The following is a 22,271-nucleotide window of genomic DNA, read 5'->3' as shown; positions in this document are numbered from 1 at the left end:
TAAATCAAGAACAAACTCCTGCCAAGACAATAAATGTTAAGTGATTGGATTCTTTGACTAAAAAATAAAAGACAAGTGATGGGCTTGATTGAAACCCGCAAAGCAAAGAACAAAAATAGTGGAAGAAAAAAAAATCTGAAAAAAAATCAAGAATGTTTTTGAGGACATAGGGGTGATCACAACAAATTTCCGTAAGGATCAATAAAGCAGTCTTAGTCTTAGTCAAATCACTTAAGGTAGCTTTTGCAAAGTGTATTAGAGCAGTGAAATAGCAGTCCATTGCCCACAATGAAGACTTGCACAATCAAGTTTGATTTAAATATCCCAATAAATGAGAAATTGATGTGATGTTACTATGATGATTGGTAAAAAGTATTTGATCTAGGATGTGCAGTATAGTTTTATCTGTGTACTATTTGACCACAAATATCAAATAAGTCACACAACGAATGAAAATTAGAATCCCTGGCACTTTATAAAAACATAATTCACATTAATAACAATGGGGACAATCAATCTGCTACCTCTCTGAGGTCCTTTTCTGCATGATCACATTTATCGTAGCTTTTCCACTGGGACTGCACAAGTTTACCAAGGGAAATGTGTGAAATATTTGATTACAATTTAACTCATACTGATATTGGGGATTTTCACACTAAAAGTTAATCACAGTAATCTGCTCTTTGGTTACACTCTGATTTTTTTTTTTAAAGATTCCATTTACAGTCCTTAAGCAACAAAAAGAGAAAAAGAAGAGAAAGTGATATAAAGAAATGTGGTGGCCATTTCAAGAAACAAGAAAATGAAAAGAGGAAGCTATGGAGAGTTTTCCAAATAAAAAGACAAATATTGCCAAGGACGTGATATTGAAAGGTCATTGTTGCCAACTAACAAACATTGCTTGGTGTTACAAGAAAAAAAACCCTGAGAAATCTGACTCTACGGTGCTGAAAATGATTATATGGTTTCTTAAATTACTTCCCTTGTCAATACTACCATATTGGATACACAAAAAAAATTGCTACTCATGGATTCAATATGAAAGTAATAATTTGTTCACTTACTTTCTCATTGATTTGAGCTTTAGGCTTAGGCACTACTGCTACTGCTGCTGGTGTTGGTGCTAGGCCTTTCCTTTTCTCCTGGAAAGTCAACAGAAATTGATAGACTGTTTACCAATGCCAGATTGGAAATGCTCATTATTATTTCAGACAAAATTTATTTGTAAACAATATCCCTTTTAAATCTTAGATGCCACTTTACTTGCAAGAGATACGGTTGGACTTTAAGAAAGCATACATTGTTTAACTGCAGTCAAGTAGCATTCATATCTTGTCCTTAAATATCTTTAAAATATAAACTTTTCAAAGTAAAAGGTTTTATGGCTATTTGTAAATACTTGCTACAGAATTTCTGTCTCTCCTCTCTCTTAATCTCTCTCAAAAACCAATAACATAGTGAGCTAGATGAAACTCTATCGCTCCATTGTAGAAAACATTACCAAAATGAATACTAGTAATATTAATATTGATTTCATCGCCAGTTCAAAATAACATTCAAATGGAGTTTAATAAACTGTATTGATGTGAGAGAAATGGATGCAGAGAGCATTCATTGTGATTAATTAATTATTAACCAAAGGAGGGAGCATTCATTGTATTTAATAAATTATTAGCCATATCATAATTAATGGATCTATGAGATGGGGACCATATCATCCTATGCTGTGCTATATAGTAGTTGCTCAAGGAATCAAGAGTTAAATGAGTAAAAATTGTTAAGATTCTACGTGTCCTATTGCATTTCAGATAAACTTCAATCAAGTGAACACAATTGTTTGTACAATGGACTCAGTGAAAGAAATAAAAAGAAATTTCACATGCCATTAAGTTGTATCAAAGCTTTAGCTACATATTGTTATCTGCCATGCATTTGGAACTAATGTCTTATAATATGAAGCCCATAAGACAGTGCCATGCTTACAAAATGCCTTAATGAAGGTTATACCTAAATATTGATCCTCAGCCTTAAGAAATAAAAACATTTTCAAGTTCTAATTAGAGAGATGCTGTATTCATTTACTAATAAAATACATTTCTTTACAAGAAAATAGGATACAATATATTGGTAGAGTCGACTACACATAAAAAAAAATAGTTCTTTTTATAACATCAGTAGAAAATCAGACAATGAAAGAGTTGTCCCTTCAAAGTTTGTTTACTAGACACAAAAAAAAATTAGACTTCCTAGAAAAAAACAAAATCGGGATGCTATTAGTATATTGGAAGCTACAATGTAAAAACAAAATGAAGACATACTGTGATGTTCAGATTCACGTTTCTGTAATAAATAAAGGCAAAGAGAAACCCAGGCTTTAACAATACAAGTGAAGAAGGGACAAAACAAGTAAGATCTATAATGCCATGACAATCTATAAGGAACAAATCCTGTGGTTATTACATTTTTATTCTACAAAAAAAACCTGCTGCCTTTATTCTTCTACATTTGTTCTACATAATAAGTTTACAAGTTACCACCCTAAAAAGATAATCTTGGAAAATAAACAGAATAGTAATAGACTGTTTAAAAACAACCAGTATACAATATAATGGTTATTACCATTAATGCTTGGAAAGCAACTTTTGTAGCTGTACTTATGGCCTGACAAATCTGAAACATAAAAAACAACATACTTCATGATGTGAACAGTCTTGCACAAACAATCATTTTGTGGATTAAAAACAAGGTTACAAAGACAGTTTGTGTGGAAACAGAAAATCAAAATCGGCCCCTGAAGTGGTCCACCCAGGCAGGTAAAAAGGCATGTTTCAATACTTTCAGAAAGAACATCAGAATGAAATTCTATCAAAGACAAATGAAAGAGAAGAATGGAGAAAGAAGGCTGACAGATCTTGTGTGGTGCCCCAGCAGACCAAAGGATAGGTGAAAGTGAATGTGAAGTTACATGTGAACCTGGCCCAACTGATATCTTATAATGAATATCTAATTGATCTAATTGTTTTGTAAAGGGTCAAACTCTTGTTCAAATCCTCAAGAAAAAAAACAGTTCCGTAAAAAAATAATTTCCTTTAGTTAAGTGTTCTATAGCTATAATGCAGCACTGCAGTTCACGTGATAATATGAAAAACTACTTGTTTTATATGCATACCAAATAGATTTTTTCTCTTTAAAAAAAGTAAACATTTTTTTGTGTAAATGTAGTAGTTAGTATGACAGAACTTACTTAACTTAGCAATACAAGTGTAAAAAAAATATTTTTTTTGACAAAAATCTAAAACCATTTGCATAAATGTGTTAAAAATATGGTAACTAGATCTCTCCCCTACTAAAGAGCCTCCTGTGTTGGTTACTATTAATAGTGAATAGTTATAAAAGTTGTGTATTTTTATTAAAAAACTGCTTGCATAAGTGATTTAAAAAATTAGTTTTTTCGCTTTCAGAAAAGAAAAAAGTAGCCATTGCATCAAAACTTTGAATGGTCTAAAATATTATGATGTCTGATTTTCACTATCTTTTCTAGTTTACTAGATCTAAATGGGACGGACAGACAGACAGACGTTACACACAAAACTAATAGTGTCTTTTCCACTTTCGGCGGCTGCTAAAAATACATAAAATGTAGCACTGGTATAGCAACTTACATCCTCAGCTGTGGTATTACTTTCAAAGACATGGCAAGAAAATGATGGACTAGCATTCTGGTTTTTGTCAGCCTCAGATGGTTTCCCATCAGTTGAGCCTGGGGCAGCCAAGGTGCGATTACGTGTTATAAAACCAAACAACCTGATAAAGACAAAACATGGCGGTAAAATGTTGGTATGTTTTAGTTTACATGTTTCGGATGTTCCTTCAGTTGATAATAATCTACTTCCTAGTCCAAAGTGGGCAGTGTATGAACCCAAGACCATCAAGATGGCTGAACAACAGTCCAGCACCCATACTGCACGATGAATGTAAAGCCATGCTAGCGGGTATACCTGATGAAAAATTGCCAAGCTGCAGCGAATTCCGAACAACACTGTTTCTGCTACTGCTGTATTGCATGCACTCCATTGGCTTCCTGTGAAAGCAAGAATCGACTTCAAGCTGGCCACACTATTTTATCACTGCATCTACAATTAAGAAATGCCCTTGTACCTTAGTGAAATGATCATGCCATATGTCCCCCAGAGAGCCCTGTGCTCCATGGACTCAGCACTTCTGGAGGTGCCATGTTTCTCCCTCAAAAGTTAGTGTGCAGGCTTTTTCAGTGCACAGACCAAAGAAGGTTTGGAATTCACTCCCTATTAATTTCCGACTGACAACATGCTTCAGGACATTCAAGTAGAGCATTAAGATCTATCTGTTCTTGATCCAAAACTTTTTTAGATTAGTTTGCCATTTTAGCTCTCGTTTGTTACGTTATCATAGCACCTTGAGCCTAAATTATGTTTGTTAACAGCGCTCTATAAATTAATTAAGTATTATTATGAACATTAGTAACCAAAAATGGCAGTTATGTTAAACTATACCTGTTGTTATCTGGGTGAGCTGACCAGAAGGAAATGTCTTGCAGCGCAAACTCTACCCTCACTATATTATTGGAAGGATCAATAAGTCTATGCAAAAATATAAGAAAAAACAATAATAAAGTATTTTTTTTAACCATGATGTTTTTTGCATGACAAGCATCTTAGAAAGCAAACAAACAGTACAATGGATTTTTTGTAGGTAAGAAACTTTTTTAAAATAGCATACTGAATATCAACTGACCTCATTCCTTCACTTGAAACTACCATCAATGACTCTGTCATTTTAAAAACATTATGTATAGCTCTTGCAGCCATAATCTGTCTGATTGTTGAATGTACAAGCTGCTCTCCTTGAAAAATGCAAACAGGTTCAGTTTAGAATTTTAACCTAGATTAATCAAGTTCTAGCATCAATATGTTAAACAAAATAACGCTGATTGTCCAAGACGTAGGTGATCACATGTAAAAATGTAGAAACCCCTCACTTGTTAAGAATGCTTCTATTCTTTGAGCATAACAAAAAAAAAACTTTATAAAGTGAAAAACTCTTAATTTAATGGCACGTATCACAAAACAGCCTTTAACTCTTTCTCTCTGTAATTATTTACCACACTCTGATGGAATCAACGTTTGTATCGTCAGTTAGGAGAGAAGAGTTAAATGATTTCAATAAGATGCTAGTGTACACTGGTATTAGGGCTCACCTCTGTCTCCTTTCACTTCCATGGAACCAAGAAATCTTGTTGTGAAAGTCTCAGAAAAGGCTGCATTATCAAATGCTGGGTTGAGCACAATAGAAGATGCCTGATCAAATGGATTGACCCTTCTGTTCATTTTAAATAACAGATATAAAATGCCTTTAGAATGTGTTGGGATAATCATTTTATAATTAAGAACAAAAGTTTTAATGAATGGCAGAAGTTAGTTTTAAAAAAATGTTTTTCAAAACAAAAAGCATCACTAGTATATTAAATAAAACCTGAAAATAAAAATACACTGTAAGCTAATCCTAGTAGTGTAACACTATTCTAACAAATTTGCATGCAGTTCTAAAATATTACTTTCAAACAAGAAAACCAAACATGCTAAGAATGTGTCATGTTCTCATCTAGCTTTTGATTCAAGCAAACACATTGAGCTTACATATTAAGTCTTGAAAAGTTTCAAATCAATCCACTACCGCTATTAACAAGAAAACCATCTCGCTATTGAAGACCAATGTGAACTACAACACATTTGGAAATCTCTTTCTTCAAACAACCATTTCTTTAACACTTCCTCATTTTTTGTCTGTCTAACAGGACTAGATAAAAGTGCTATGTCACTCCTTGTTCAACTTCTAGTCTAATAGGACTAGATAAAAGTGCTATGTCACTCCTTGTTCAACTTCTAGTCTAATAGGACTAGATAAAAGTGCTATGTCACTCCTTGTTCAACTTCTAGTCTAATAGGACTAGATAAAAGTGCTATGTCACTCCTTGTTCAACTTCTAGTCTATTAGGACTAGATAAAAGTGCTATGTCACTTCTTGTTCAACTTCTAGTCTAATAGGACTAGATAAAAGTACTATGTCACTTCTTGTTCTACTTCTAGTCTAATAGGACTAGATAAAAGTGCTATGTCACTCCTTGTTCAACTTCTAGTCTAATAGGACTAGATAAAAGTGCTATGTCACTCCTTGTTCTAATTCTAGTCTAATAGGACTAGATAAAAGTGCTATGTAACTTCTTCTTCAACTTCTAGTCTAATAGGACTAGATAAAAGTGCTATATAAATTCTTGTTCTACTTCTAGTCTAATAGGACTAGATAAAAGTGCCATGTCACTCCTTGTTCAACTTCTAATCTAATAGGACTAGATAAAAGTGCTATGTCACTCCTTGTTCTAATTCTAGTCTAATAGGACTAGATAAAAGTGCTATGTAACTTCTTGTTCAACTTCTAGTCTAATAGGACTAGATAAAAGTGCTATGTCACTCCTTGTTCAACATCTAGTCTATTAGGACTAGATAAAAGTGCTATGTCACTTCTTGTTCTAATTCTAGTCTAATAGGACTAGATAAAAGTGCTATGTCACTCCTTGTTCAACTTCTAGTCTAATAGGACTAGATAAAAGTGCTATGTCACTCCTTGTTCAACTTCTAGTCTAATAGGACTAGATAAAAGTGCTATGTCACTTCTTGTTCTACTTCTACTCTAATAGGACTAGATAAAAGTGCTATGTCACTTCTTGTTCTACTTCTAGTCTAATAGGACTAGATAAAAGTGCTATGTCACTTCTTGTTCAACTTCTAGTCTAATAGGACTAGGTAAAAGTGCTATGTCACTCCTTGTTCAACTTCTAGTCTAATAGGACTAGATAAAAGTGCTATGTCACTTCTTGTTCAACTTATAGTCTAATAGGACTAGATAAAAGTGCTTTGTAACTTCTTGTTCTACTTCTAGTCTAATAGGACTAGATAAAAGTGCTATGTCACTCCTTGTTCAACTTCTAGTCTAATAGGACTAGATAAAAGTGCTATGTCACTTCTTGTTCTACTTCTAGTCTAATAGGACTAGATAAAAGTGCTATGTCACTTCTTGTTCAACTTCTAGTCTAATAGGACTAGATAAAAGTGCTATGTCACTTCTTGTTCTACTCGTTGTTCTAGTCTAATAGGGCTAGATAAAAGTGCTATGTCACTTCTTGTTCTACTTCTACTTCTAGTCTAATAGGACTGGATAAAAGTGATATGTCACTCCTTGTTCTAATTCTAGTCTAATAGGGCTAGTTAAAAGTGCTATGTCACTTCTTGTTCTACTTCTACTTCTACTCTAATAGGACTAGATAAAAGTGTTATGTCACTCCTTGTTCTAATTCTAGTCTAATAGGGCTAGATAAAAGTGCTATGTCACTTCTTGTTCAACTTCTAGTCTAATAGGGCTAGATAAAAGTGCTATGTCACTTATTGTTCAACTTCTAGTTCTAGTCTAATAGGACTAGATAAAAGTGCTATGTCACTTCTTGTTCTAATTCTAGTCTAATAGGACTTTATAAAAGTGCTATGTCACTCCTTGTTCTAATTCTAGACTAATAGGACTAGATAAAAGTGCTATGTCACTTCTTGTTCTACTTCTACTTCTAGTCTAATAGGACTGGATAAAAGTGCTATGTCACTCCTTGTTCTAATTCTAGTCTAATAGGGCTAGATAAAAGTGTTATGTCACTTCTTGTTCAACTTCTAGTCTAATAGGGCTAGATAAAAGTGCTATGTTACTTATTGTTCAACTTCTAGTTCTAGTCTAATAGGACTATATAAAAGTGCTATGTCACTCCTTGTTCTAATTCTAGTCTAATAGGACTAGATAAAAGTGCTATGTCACTCCTTGTTCTAATTCTAGACTAATAGGACTAGATAAAAGTGCTATGTCACTTCTTGTTCTAATTCTAGTCTAATAGGACTATATAAAAGTGCTATGTCACTCCTTGTTCTAATTCTAGACTAATAGGACTAGATAAAAGTGCTAATCACTCCTTGTTCTAATTCTAGTCTAATAGGACTAGATAAAAGTGCTATGTCACTTCTTGTTCTACTTGCATCTGTTGACAGAGAAGTGAACTGTTTCAGTTTGATAGCAGTTTCATATTTTGTTTCAAATCTGGTTCAGACTGAGAATTTTAGTCAGACCTAGAGCCAAGCAACAAAGAAATATCTAGCCGCAGTTGGAAAAAAATAAAAGCATTTAGAACCCTCATAAACTATCAGCTTCAGAAACTTGTGAATTCACTTGACGTTTTGTAGGTCAATATGAGAAAATTAACAGTAGCATCGTAGAAGAAAGTGGATCCAAACATAAGTAAAATGATAATTTGGATCCTTCACCTTAAACTGACCCACTAAGTCCAGCAGAAACCACAAGTGATCAGCTGATAAGTTCTCTAGCTTCCTATGCTTTTTATTAGCAAGCCTAGTACTATACCTAGCATGGTGGTCTTTGTGATATGGACACATAACAATCATAAGGAGGTCATTATAAGGCTCTATTCATCTTTGAATCTCTTACACATCCTTGAGATGAGGTCTCTGTATATTATGTCTAGAAGATTTCTTATGATTTTATCTACATAATGTGAGCTTGGTTTTTTTCAACACTGCTATTAGGGTCCATGACCGCAGACTGAATTTTGTATTAATACTTTTTTTTAAACTTATTTTGCTTTCGATACATGATAATTATTGAATTTAAAGTATTTATATTTTGTATTCTCCTATTCATCTATAAACAAAATATTTGACTTAATAGCTGATAAATATATAAAATAAATTGAGGCCTTTTATCATAAAATTTTAAAAGTATTAATCAATAAATAGACTACAAAATGTTTTTAATTAGTTTTAATTTAAGAGAATGAAAATAATCTAATTTAAAGAATGTAAAAGAAAAAAAATTCCCAAAGCTACTAACTTTGGAGGGCCTGACTGAGGAGAGCTTACGGCTCTGTTTTCTTCACTGGGAGATATCAAGTCAAACTGAATTGGAGTGTCCAAGATCAATGTCTCAGAGGACGCAGTGGTGGATATACTTGCTACTGTGCTCTGGTTAGGACTGTCAATGTCATTTGGAAGTGAAGGAGGGAAATGAAATAAAAAAACACACACACACACACAAAACATAAAATAAACATTAAAATATAATATTTATAAAAAATTAAAATGTTGCCAGCACAACTAATGATTACTAAAAAAAATAAAACAAATTAAAAATTAAATTCAGAATGACACAAAACAAAGAAACAAAATAAAGATTTGAAGTGAACAAGCTGAAAAGAACCATTCAACACAGCTGAAACTAAAGAACAAAGAGTTGAGTTCTAAGATGATCTAAAAAGTTGTTTTTTTCTTTATCATGACATTGACAACAACTCATTTTAATGCTTTTTCTTTGGAGACCATTTCTTAAATTGTACAATACATTAAGACCTTTGGAATCAAATCATCATTTATTAATACTTTTAGGAAAAGACTTATTGAGCAGTATGCAATGGAAAAAACAGAAGGCAATGTAATCTTGATGCATAAAATTTAAAAAATAAATGGAATACAGAGTTGAGATCAGCTGAAAAGGATAGCACAAGAGAATTGAGGTTTGCTGCGAGCAGTCTTCTATTGGCTTGTAAGAAAAGTTCAGAGAAAGAAAGAATAAGTGTGAGTAGTATTTATAAAATTAATGAGATTTGTAAGTTAACCAGATGCTGTTATTGAAATAATTCCTCTCCTAGCAGTAATAAGTGCAGAGTTTATTTTATACTTTTAAACCTTAAAAAAAAAAAACTTTGCTAAAAAGTTTTTTCTTAGTTTTGTATTGTTTTATTTTTAACATTACAATTTTTTATCAGTACAGGAAAAATTCAAGTGAGTTTGTAGTTTTGCACATTGTGTTTGTTGTGATTTTAATACTGAACTATCAAGGATAGGTTTTCTATCTTTTTCTTTCACTATAGACAACTTCACAAACAAAAAAACCCACTCATAATGAAAAGATTGGAAACAGTCACCATGCCTTTAGGATTTCTCATGCAAACTTGTCTTTGAAGGTGATCTTTACATGAAGGTAAATAATGCTGTTCAGTTTTAGATTTTATTGTCAAACAAAAGTAAGATAATTAAGACAAAAGAATGAGTTGTCTTTTATGTTTACCAATGTTATCTTGGTGTCTCAAATTTAAATATTTTGTACACTAGCAAAAATTATTATGTAATTATAAATTATGTAATTTAACAGTATTCTTTATGCTGAATGTAAAATTACACAGAAATTATAAGCAATAAGCAGATCTTTGGTAACTTACCATTTCTACAATACTTTCATTGACCTAAAATATCTTGTACAGTTTTATAACCTGTTATTTTTGGGAGCACTATTTTGCTTCCATTAAACTAAATGGGCAACATTTACATCACTAGCCATAGAACATAGAGATACTTGTACAAGCTTTCTACATCATATTAATAGTCTATACAACTTGTACAAGCTTTCTACATCATATTAATAGTCTATACAAAAGAGAAAATAACAGCCAACATTAGTTAAAATAAGAGAACATCTACAAACAAACAAAAATGTGTGTCATTAAAAGCTGTCTTACCCTGTTTGAGTGTTAGAAGCAGCAGAAATATTTTCTGTGGATTGGCCTGATGAATCCTGCAAAAAATAAAGATATCACTGGTCAACCACACTCAGAGTGTACATTTTGTAACTGTATCTAGCCCACTACCCTATCTAGTGGTTCCATAAGGTTGTTACTGCCAAAAAAAGTGGATATGGATATAAGCCCTTCACTAAGTATAAAACCAGTTCAAATTCTGGCTTTCAAGTGTGGCTCAGATATCAGGTCCAGTGGAACTGTTATCACTAACATTAGAAGGGGAAAATGTGAGCAGCTGGTGCCTTAACAAGTAAACTTCTGCCAGGGCTTTTTAACCTCGGCTGGCTTCCCACCTAGGAGAATGATAGCTAAATTCAAACCTCTACTGATTTGCAGCTATACCTAAACGTGGGAAAGGCTATGGTAGTTAAACCTGAGGAAAAATCAGAAGCTGGTAACCTTTATTTAGGCATCTTGCAGAACATAGTACTACACCTCGGCAGAACTAGTGAAGCCTCAGATCTTTAAGTGTATTGATACCTACCATTCCTTTGGGCACAACAGCTGGGTGGAAAGGGGGAAGCTGTTATATGGACAACATTGTTTCAACCATAGCTGACAACCAAGCTTTCATCTTATTTCTATGGGATGATCCATAGTCACTTCACAACTGAAGGATAGAATGATTCTAGCCTTATATATGGCTCCTTCTGTCTCGTAAGACAACGGATGCGCCCAGATGAGTCACTGGCTTTGGTTATGTCTTGAGACGGGGCAGAATCTGGAGAGGCTGATCAAGCCAATTTTGAATCGGCAAGAGTTTGCCACAGTTCGAGCATTTATATTCATCTGTCCTAGGGCTCACTGACAGGGCAGCTTTCTTTTTCTTTCTCTTGACCAAAGCAGCTTCATTTCTTTTGCATTCAGCAAAGTTCGTTCTAGCCTTATACTGAGCTAGCAACTAATGAATCTAGCCTATTACTAGGTCTATCCCACTTGCCTTCTTCTTGCTGGGTGCTGGTGCTAGTTTTGTGAATTCACGCTCACGTATAATGTTGTTCAAAGTTGCTATCCACTGAAAAAAATACAAATATTTAATAATATAATGTCAGTAAATTTCTGGGGGAATTAAAACAGGTTACGCTAGAGGCCAATCCTTTAACTACTTTTTGAATAGATTACTCTTTTCAAGGGTTAAAAGAAAAGGATTTTCTGGTTTTATTGGTCAACAGTTTGGCGGGACATTTTTTTAAATACAGGTTACGCTAGAGGCCAATCCTTTAACTACTGTTTGAATAGATTACTCGTTTCAAGGGTTAAAAGAAAAGGATTTTCTGGTTTTATTGGTCAACAGTTTGGCGGGACATTTTTTTAAATACAAAAAGTTTATATGATTCAAGATTGAAAATTATTTGTAAAACATTCTGATTGGTCCCTTACCTCATCTCTCTCTCTATAATTTTCCGCTTGGAGAATGACAGTTCTAATTAGAAATTGAAAAAAAAAAAATTGAGAATAAAAAATGTGTCTGTCATGATGATAATGTGTAAGTTATGTAAGCAGTCTATCTATAAGTATTGCACTTACTTCTTAGAAGAAACTATTTGAAAAGTATGCCTCCTGTCATCAATCTGGCAAGACTCGACTACAATTCCTTCATCTGATAAATCTATAACCAAACTACCAGCAAACTGGAATAATACGTAAAGTATGCTAAATAACCCAAAAACATCACTTTTTAAAAATATTTTACTGCAAGCACAAAGCCTTTGGTGATGACATTGTAAATGATCTAGACATTTTTAAAGGGAAACAAATGGAAAAATGGGGGAGGGGGGGGGGGGAGAAGAGTAAAGCAACATACAAATATTTTTATGGTCAAACAATTATTTCTATTTGATTATAGTAATTGAAATATAAATAAATTTAACGGGGGGGAAGACATTTTTGTATTTTTAAAGAATTGTTTTACAAGTCTTTTTTATGATAATATTTAAATGATAATTTACAAATATTAAATGTCATTCAAAATATTTAAACAGATTAAAACAGTTCTAATGTTCAGTATCTCCCCGCCAGCAATTTTTATGGACTACATATTAACATTTATATGCCTATTTTTTTTAAATGAAATGAAAACAAACAAATAAAATACATTTGACACATATTTTTACAAATTGTCAATTAACTCATATCCTTTTTCTGAAAGTCCCTAAGTACTATTTTAGTTTGATCTGCCAATAATTCAATAGGAATTGAATCCTTAGTCCCTTGCCTGGCATTTACCTTGTAGTGGAAATTTCGCTCAGAATTTTCTTCTCAATTTTGGTTCAATATTTAGCCTAAATTCCTTATTTGTTCTCTTAATCCTTTACTCCATTTATTTTGTAATTGTTACTTTGAAATTTTAGTTACTTGTTTATTGTTTTGTAAAAATCAAACAATGCATCCATTTGGTTTCTTATAGTTATAATGTTTTTTGTTTGGTGTAATGCACAAATTGTAAGACAAATTTCCATACGGACAATAAAGATTATTATTATTATTATTATTTGATAAAGATGTTGTTGTTAAATAGCAATCTTTAAGGAACATAAGACAACAAACACTATGAGATATGCTCCTAAAAAAAAAAACCTCATGAAATTCTAATGAAAATGAACCAAAATGAATTGTCAGGGCATGGAGTTAAAATAAATAGCAACATATTAACAGAATATAACACACATAGGAAACAAAAAAAAGAAACTTTATTTAAGACATTTTTTTTTTTCGATTTTAATTCTGTTTTGATCAAGACCTGTGGTTCAGTTTAAAAAAATATAAGTAAGTATTCTTCTGATGTAATGGTTAATATCTAAAAGAAACCCAATCTGTTATGATTTCTAATATTGATTCCTTATATGAATACTCTGGCTACTGCAAATAAAATAAACCATAATATTTCAAGAGTATTTTTATGTATTCTTAGAATTACTTGACACTGACATTTTTCAATGTTGATTAAAATCAAATGAATTACATAAACAGCTTTTTTTTTTTTTTTTTTTGGGGGGGGGGGGGGGGGGTTAGTCTGCTATTTACACATTATCTCAAATATTTGAATGGAAATGTTTTTCAGGGCTGTCTAACATGGGGAAAATGTCAAAGGGTATCTTTCAATAGAAGTCTGAGGGAAGGTATATATTTGATCAAGAGGGTTTCTCTACTTACTTCAGGGTTTTTGATAACCTAATAGTAATACATTAAATCATTGAAAACAAAAAATTAAATCTAATAAAATGACTAACTAACATAGCAGATTGGTTAAGAAGCTTTAAAAAAGTACTTGATTAATTATAACATAATAATAAGCTACACAAAAAAAATGGTCAAAAATGTCTATAAAAAAAATGTATGATACTCTAAATAAATCCCTATTTACAAAATTATCTGGCAGCACATAACATTTTACAACAGCGGAAAGCTACTGCCAAAGACATGCACATATGGCAAAAAGAGAACTAAAGTAAACCATTGTTAAAAAGGTTTGACAAAATATATAGTCACAGATGACACTGAGTAGCCATGTGAAATACTATGTGCATTTTTACTCATTAGACTTGATGTGAATGCCTATTATATAGTTAGTTACTTCATACTTAGACTGCTACACAAGAGATAAAAATGTTTTTTAGGGTTAACCTTAAATAGTCAAACATTTCACCAGGTCTACTTACAAGCACCAGAACTAGATGACCTTTAGATCACAAGGTCTGAAAGGGGAAATTTAAGAGATATTTACCTCTTCTTTAGGTTGGCTCATCAGAAATTTCCCTTGAGTAAAAAAATACAACCGTTCCCATTTGGCAGTCAGCAATACTTGTTTTCTGTTAAAAACAAAGTCAGTAAGAAGGCTTTAAAATTTATTTTTTTTTAAGTAACAAAAACATTTAATTTGAACAAAACAAGCAAAATATTTTTTAAATCCTTATAAAAAACAAAACTCATCTAAGGGAAAGAACCCAAAAAAATCACTGCCATGTATCTCAATATGGCAGTAAACAAAATTAATTATTTACCCCATGTTGATAAAAAAATTGGTTGAATTTTTTTTATTGATTCATAATGTGTAAGGTACAACAAATAATGGTGTTAAGTTTCAACTTGGTCCAAGAATAGGTGTGGGAGAAATAACGTTTGCAAAAATTGTACCAGACAGAAAGAGTTGATATTGAAAAAAATTACACATCTTATAGGTGATCTTAAAAATATAACTGAAAACAAATAGTGCAAGAATGTTACATATAAAAGAACTGAAGTAAAATTCTTACGTTCGGCAGAAAAGATATCCCGTTATGTTGGACAGATTAGTGTTGGGTGGAATGAATGGCATGTCTGGGGGTGGTTCAGCAAAGTATTTGTGCTGACTCTGTTTCTCTATTGTTTCAATAATTTCAACAGTCTTCTGGGTTTCTTTAGCTAGTTCTGTATGAACTCTGTGGAGTAAAGAAACAATCACAAAATCATGTCTTTTTATAACTTGAGAAAAACTAAATAAACCATGAAAAGGTGCTTTTAATGTGTATTACTGAGGTATTTTTAAACACCTCACATTAAATTCTTTTTTCATACAGAAATAGAATGTACAAACGCTGTAATGTATTAAAAAATTTCATATCATTACTGTTTTTAGGATTAAATATAGGGTTCGTCAAATGTACATAATCATATAAATTATTTTTTCTTAAAACTTGTAGTTGAAAACAAACAAAAAAAATCAATTGCAAAAGTGTATATACATCATAATGCCTTTTCACAGAGACAAATAACTCATAATTAAGCAAAGCAAAGGAACATATTGTTGACCAAAGTAATCTTATTATCAAATCTCTTGAATTGTATTGTTCAAAATATTTTAACATAATTTATTAAATTTTCAAAAATAAATGTTGAGAAATAATTTTTTTTAGAAATTCTACAATGAAACTACATAATTTTAACATCTTATCTATGATTTATGTCCTATGTCTATCCATCTAATGGTTAATTTTAATTAGATGCTTGAACTCTACTAAGTTATTAGTTTTTCTGGTTGATTCATGCCACCTGACTTGAAAAATAAGGTCCTAGCATATGCAATAAGAAATGTCGTTTTATCTTTGTATCTGAGTCTTTTATTAAGTTTTTAGATTTGTAAATAATGATTTAGAACTTAATATATTATTTCTTCTTTACATTTTTATCTTCTGTCTTGATATGTTTCTATGTTTTGTGATTTTACCAATGGTGCTACTCTTGTCAGATGTCATTATTCATTTGTGATAAACCTCATGGCATTCGGTTATGTTCTACTTCAAGTTTTCTTACAAATAATAGAGCAACCTACTCCTGTACACTGCTGCCAATGTTTCCCAGAAATTGTTCAATGTCTGATTTGACCATCATGTCTTGGCCCATCTGAAAGCAGGTCCTCTGGGCATGAAGGAAGCCCATGATAGGCTCCAGTAAGAAACATTTTTTCTTGAACTGCAGTGCATTCAAGGAGGAGTAGTAATGAAGAGCTGTCTGCAAACAAACACACACACACACACACATTAATGCAATTGCAATGAAAGATAATGTCAAATGTTTTTCTGGTTGATTCATGACACCTGTTCCATCATACTTGATTTATTACGTAATATTTAGTAAGGACATGGACCCAACCCAGGGGTACAGAACTAAGTCTGAATGTGAAGTACTGTTGCGGTCCAAAGCTCCACCACTGGGATTCAAAAGGGTTAAGTCAAGTAAGTTAAAATTTGGTAAAAAAATATTAATCATTGACATACTGAGAATTATTTCAAATAATTTTTTAAAATTATGTCACTAAAAAAAAGACAATATAATTAGTTTTCATTGCATTGAAGAATTATAAAGAAAAATTAATTCATTCTAAAAATTTTCAGAATGTTGCATGTTTTCACATATTATTACCAGGCAGGTCAACCAAATAAACTACTCTTTGTAAGACTTAAAGGAAATTAGACTTAAAATGGAAATTTAATATTAGAATCCAAACAATTGTTCATTTTTCAACATTAGTACAGAATATTTCTTTCTATTCAAATATATGTTTTGATGTTCACTTCAGAAAGAGACAGCTGGATTTTGAGACTAAAAGCAAATCTAAAGCCAAGGTGTAGATGGCAAATAGGAAACTTAAAACCAACCACCAGCAGACAAGGGCCGAGTCTGCAATGGATGTGGCAAATAATGTATATCAGAGCTAGGACTGTGTAGCCACATGAAATACTGCATACCTCCTTAAGGTTCAGACTTGTAGACAAGCCTTTTTATAAGTTCCCATTCATTTAAAGAAATTTTATAATAATGAATAAAGTTAACTCTGTTTTTACTTAATGAGTTGAAGTAAAAACTAAAAACCACCTTACTTGATGAAATCTTTTTCTGTTGGCATGAATTTCTCGATTGATTTCAACTCTGTCTTTATCGTCTTTTTTTATCGTTTGTTTCATGTACTTAGATATACTCTGCTCATGTTCTGCAAAAGTAATTGAAACCATAGGGTAATATATGGTAGATTGGGTATTTTTTTTATATTTTAAATTGGGATTTTAATTGCTCCTCATAAATTTTTGATGGTACAAATGATATGTTTCTCAACAAACCTGTAAGTTGTCTTGATTGCTAAATTTTTATTCTATCATTCAATTTATTAAAAATACAGTGAAAATTATTACTAATTGTATAAATAAAAAAAAAAGACACCATACCATTAGACGCTATCTTGTACATTTCATGCATTGTGGTTATTTCTGAAAGAAAAAAATTTGTATTAATTTTCAAAATAAATCATTGCCATAAAATAGCACTTAGCAAATGTAATCAATAATAAATCATAACTATTGAATCAACTAAACAGCAAAATGACCTAACACCCTGGCACCTAAGCTCTCTTTCCTTCTATAAGAAACTGTATCAAATAACATTACACAAAAATCTGCCCACAATCAAACAGAATTCAAAGAATAAGTGAACTCTTTTCTGAATACCAATTACCCCAACAACCAATGGATCAAAGTTTAAACAGATGGATCATACAAGAATCCAGCACACATGAAAGAGCTGGCAGATTAATTGAATGGCCTAATGGAGAAAGAAAAGTCAATTGAGTCAATTGCAACAGGTAACCTCTTGGACTGCAACAGAGCAGAAAAGGGACCACTAGAACTAGAAGCTACCAGGCTAAACAAGTCAAACAGCCAAATTGCCTTCTTATATAATGCTGTCTTACTAATTGACTCTATGCTTCCTATATAAAACAACTCAGGACAGCTCGTGTAAAACTTAACAACAACGGCAAGGAAACTTCTCCAATAGATACCAGTATAATTGAAATAAAAGCTATGAAAAAACAAACATTTTGGCCAAAGATGGGAGAATGACAAACAATCAAATCTCTCTCTCTCTACCCAGAAGAAGTGAAAAAAAATAGAGAGTAGAATAAACAAGAAAGGAAAAATGATGCCTATTACAAGCTTTACCAACATGACCAACATACAATATTTTGTCTCAAAAGTGGACACAACAGAATGAGATTAGCGAGATCACCTGAGAATGCCCCCTATGTCCTTCAAGCTGCATACTTTTTCAGAAGAAGGCCCCAAAACCCACCTATAGAACAAAAACTATATGGAGAGCTGCCAGATATGGAAAGCACTGCGCAGTTCATCACAGATATAGGACTACTCATCTGAACCCTGCAGCTTAAAAATGAGAACAAAGAAGATAATAAATCTTAGATTCTAAAAATTTTGTTTATATAATTACCTTCCATGTCAGCCTGCAAAAATTTGTTTAAGGGATAGATCATTGTTTCTGAAAATTGTTGAGCTAATACTTGATGGACTGAGCTAATCTGAGAAAAGAAAATACACAGGGATAATTTATGCATGTATAAGTTATGTTACATTATTTCCTAGCATAACCAAGAATTAAAAATCAATGCAAAGGTTACTACCAATGTCAGAGAAGTCTCACAACCTTCCCTAAATAATAAGACATTGTTGTTGGATCTGAAGACTAAAAAAGATTGCACAATAGCACAAAAATCTAAAAGTAACCTATAAATTTTGTACCATCTTATGCATGGGAAGACATATTTTTTGGGGAGTCAATTTAATTTCATCTTTTGCTGCCTTTGCATTTCTTTGGTTTGTAGCTTTTCTTTTGGTATCAAAGACTTGAACTGCAGTCTTGGAAAAAGTGGACACTATCATACCAATGACTTTAGAATGCTTCAGAGAAATGTTTCACTTGCCTATAAGCCAACTGGAGAAGATTATTTCCCATATTGTGGTAAGTTTAATTCAAATCTGCTATATATGTTTCATAAAGAGGTCCATATGTTTAAAAAATGGTTATAAACAGAAAAGATTTTTTAAATATGTCTGTTGTTCTTCTTTTTTTAACTAAATATGAATTATATTAATATATTAATATTAAACTTTAGCTAATATTATTTTTAAGGGAAGGGATACATTCATTATTTCTTGATTACTAAGGTTAGTACAAAAAAAAATGTTATTTATGACAAACAAGCAAAAAAGAATTACATCATCTAAGAAGGTAGCAAACTGTCTCAATGTTATTGCAAGAACACTATCGCCATACTCTAGAGGAAAATCCTGTAGAAGAAATACAGAGAATATTAGATAAATTCTATATATTATATATAAAAGGGAAAAAAGTTGCTTAATCAATTAGCTGTTCAATGTTAACTTTTTTAAAAGTGTAATATCCACAAGAACTGGGGAGCTGTTCCATGATCTTGTGAGCTAAACAACATTCCTGATGAGTACTTTGCAACCATCCAGTAAACTTAGGGCAGTGTACAGTGTCATTACCTACTTACTCAAGAAAGCAAGCAAGGAGCTTCTGAGTTAACTCAATCAGTGCGGAGCGTCTATCCCATAGACAGCCTGTCTACTCCTAAACGCACGGAACATCTACTCATAGACGTTCTTACCCTACCTTTGTTTCGTTGCATTTTTAAATTAAAGTTTTTAATTAACAACAGTGGAACTATTTTTACTTTATAAAAGAGTTCTTCATCCTTTGTTTACATAGAAATTAGAAGCTTTTGGCTTTATTTCGACATTTATTTTTTACTTTTTTTTACGATGTAAAAAAACGTCGCCATGACTACGCTAGTCCAAGACACACCCACAATTCTGCTTGTTGACTAAGGAACATGAACTAAATCAAGATGATGATGTGCTGAAGTAAATATGTTGTATATTGTCACTCCCACCTTAGTTTTTGAGTGCAATGTCTCTTGTGTTTATTGAAAAAGAGCTAATGCAATTATCTAAATGGGAATCTTAAACCACAGATTAACATCAATGGTGTTTATTTTAAAAGCATTCCCTAAAACTCTATGTTAGATTTTCATTTAATTTTCTACTGCTTTTATTTGAAGGGATAACTCATTAAAATCACAAGTCTGACCTGATGTTCATATGACCGCAGCAGTTGAGCCAGGGATTGAGTAGCACTGCAGAGCTCATTCTATAAAGAAAAAAATGTTCACAACATTGTGATAAATGACAAAAAAAATACTTCTGAGCATAGTAATGAAATCTATAGCTATAAACTTGTGTAGTAAACATCTAGTTTAACTTTTGTATTAAACATATAAAGAATGTTTTTTCCTTTTGTATGTACTCAACTGTACAAATTCACAAACTCCCCCTTTACTAAATGCAATAATTTCTTAATACATTAGTTGCTACTAAGTTTCTAAATCTACATCACAAAGTACTCTTGGATGAGACAGAAATAAAGGCTGCTGATTGAGACTTTAAAGAGCATTATTTAACATACCTGAGCACTCATTATTCGCTGGCAACAATTCTGCATGTTTTGTGAATACTTCTTGATCATCATTGCATCTTTTTCAAATACTAGCAACAGATGACGGCTCTGAAAAAAAAAAAAAAAACTTTGACAAATATGCAAAAATATTTTCAGTGAAGTAATTTACTTATCCATTTAATTTGTCCACACTGGTGTTGCAAGAGAAAAAGTTGAAAATAATTTTTTTTAAAAGAATAGGCATTATCTTCATATATGAAAATTTTCTGTATAAGTAAGATCTAGCTTATATATTGGAAAAAAAAAACAGTGATGCCTTTGCTTGCCATACTCCAGCTTCCTTGCCAATTGTCTCATACACCTGAATATATTGGTTGAATGTAAGTGTCCTTATCAAAGTAACATGTTATTAATAATTAATTCAAGTTGAATAAGATGGATTTTTTCTTTTTAATTTTCAAGTGATGAAGACATTATTAATAGTGAATTGTCAGTCACCTAGATGCTCAAATTTGAAAATCTCTAGTCTAAAACAAGGCTGAGGCTAAAAGGATTAGAATTCTAGATCTAAGACTTGTATTAGCTACATCATACTAGACTAGAATATTTATAATAAGATTAGAGGCACTTCATAATGACATAATTGGTCATAATTTAAAATAATTAGATTTAATTGATTTGTAATTATTTATCTTCTTTTTTTTGAAGTAACATCTAACTCATCTAGATCTAGTGTCATCTACTAATCATGACTAATGTCAGTAATGATCTAGAATGAATCTAGATTTAACTAATTTAAGTATTATTATTTAATTATAATATTATTTAGATTATAAGAACTAAAGAAGTCTATATAAATAAATATAATCTAAATATAAATATAGATCTAAGAAGTCTAGTAAAGTAAAGTCTGCAATAATTATTAATCCTAAATGCTGCTGGCAGAATCATTGGCAAAAAACAAACCCCATTTGGGCAGTTGTTTGAGACAAACATCTATAAAAAAGCTAACAAGATCCTCGAAATAAAGAATCACCCTTTGTGTCAGGATTTTGTGATTTTACCATCACAAAAGAGATACAAGACACCGATAGCAAAGACAAACAGACACAAACACTCTTTTTTTCCCCCGGCAATCAAATCATTAAATAAGAACAATCTGGTATAAACTTTGTCACATGTAAATTATGAGTGAGTCTGGTGTGAATGTACATTTTGGTTTCTTATAGTTATAATGTTTTTTGTTTGGTGTAATGCACAAATTGTAAGACAAATTTCCTTACGGCCGTAACTTACGGATAATAAAGATTATTATTATTATTATTATATATAATTATATATAGTATAATATAGTATACTGGGTATGGAGTTCTAGTTCAGTTAATTGAGTTAATTATTTTTACATCTAGATCTAATATTTAACTAGATCTAATAATAAAGTAATCATTCAATGAGTATTGAGTATGAGACAGTCACAATGACTGAAGTCTGAAGTGAATGAGTAAAAACTAAAACTTACGTGCGGACTGTCTTCTAGAGCGTCTTCAAAATGCAACTGCTCTACCTCTAGCATTTTCAAAGTTAACCTTTAAATTTGATGTGCAAAATCGAATCAAAATGCACAAACGAAAAATCAAACAAATAGATCTACAGATCTATTTAGAGCTATATTTATATTTTTAACTTTTTAGATATTGTTGTAATTGTAATTCATCCCTGACTACACCCTCAGTCAGCAGTGTTGATTATTAAA

General features: G+C 31.8%; 1 protein-coding gene across 6 annotated transcripts in view; it reads right to left on the bottom strand.

Moving 5' to 3' along the window:
- LOC106051390 (DCC-interacting protein 13-alpha-like) overlaps positions 1-22,271 on the bottom strand; it is a 25,922-nt gene extending 3,651 nt beyond the window's left edge. Inside the window, exons 1-23 of one of the 6 annotated variants that reach the window (XM_013206585.2) lie at positions 22,038-22,271; positions 20,528-20,626; positions 20,153-20,212; positions 19,258-19,329; positions 18,473-18,560; positions 17,416-17,457; positions 17,074-17,183; positions 16,026-16,204; positions 14,971-15,135; positions 14,442-14,526; positions 13,871-13,888; positions 12,245-12,348; positions 12,098-12,140; positions 11,658-11,732; positions 10,658-10,713; positions 8,977-9,117; positions 5,237-5,358; positions 4,774-4,882; positions 4,533-4,619; positions 3,663-3,804; positions 2,620-2,670; positions 2,319-2,340; positions 1,065-1,142 (exon numbers count right to left, since the gene is read on the bottom strand). In XM_013206585.2, the coding sequence (XP_013062039.2) occupies positions 1,090-1,142; positions 2,319-2,340; positions 2,620-2,670; positions 3,663-3,804; positions 4,533-4,619; positions 4,774-4,882; positions 5,237-5,358; positions 8,977-9,117; positions 10,658-10,713; positions 11,658-11,732; positions 12,098-12,140; positions 12,245-12,348; positions 13,871-13,888; positions 14,442-14,526; positions 14,971-15,135; positions 16,026-16,204; positions 17,074-17,183; positions 17,416-17,457; positions 18,473-18,560; positions 19,258-19,329; positions 20,153-20,212; positions 20,528-20,626; positions 22,038-22,091 (1,977 nt within the window). In that variant the 5' untranslated portion in view covers positions 22,092-22,271 and the 3' untranslated portion in view covers positions 1,065-1,089. Of the gene's footprint in view, positions 1-1,064; positions 1,143-2,007; positions 2,027-2,318; positions 2,341-2,619; positions 2,671-3,662; positions 3,805-4,532; positions 4,620-4,773; positions 4,883-5,236; positions 5,359-8,976; positions 9,118-10,657; positions 10,714-11,657; positions 11,733-12,097; positions 12,141-12,244; positions 12,349-13,870; positions 13,889-14,441; positions 14,527-14,970; positions 15,136-16,025; positions 16,205-17,073; positions 17,184-17,415; positions 17,458-18,472; positions 18,561-19,257; positions 19,330-20,152; positions 20,213-20,527; positions 20,627-22,037 lie in introns of those variants that run through there. The other 5 variants (XM_013206591.2, XM_013206598.2, XM_013206571.2 and 2 more) reach the window with 5 other exon arrangements.

This window comes from Biomphalaria glabrata, chromosome 4 (assembly GCF_947242115.1).
Source record: "Biomphalaria glabrata chromosome 4, xgBioGlab47.1, whole genome shotgun sequence".
NCBI lineage: Eukaryota > Metazoa > Mollusca > Gastropoda > Planorbidae > Biomphalaria > Biomphalaria glabrata.
Note: the sequence above shows the minus strand (reverse complement) of the source record. Positions and strands in the feature narration are given on the sequence as shown.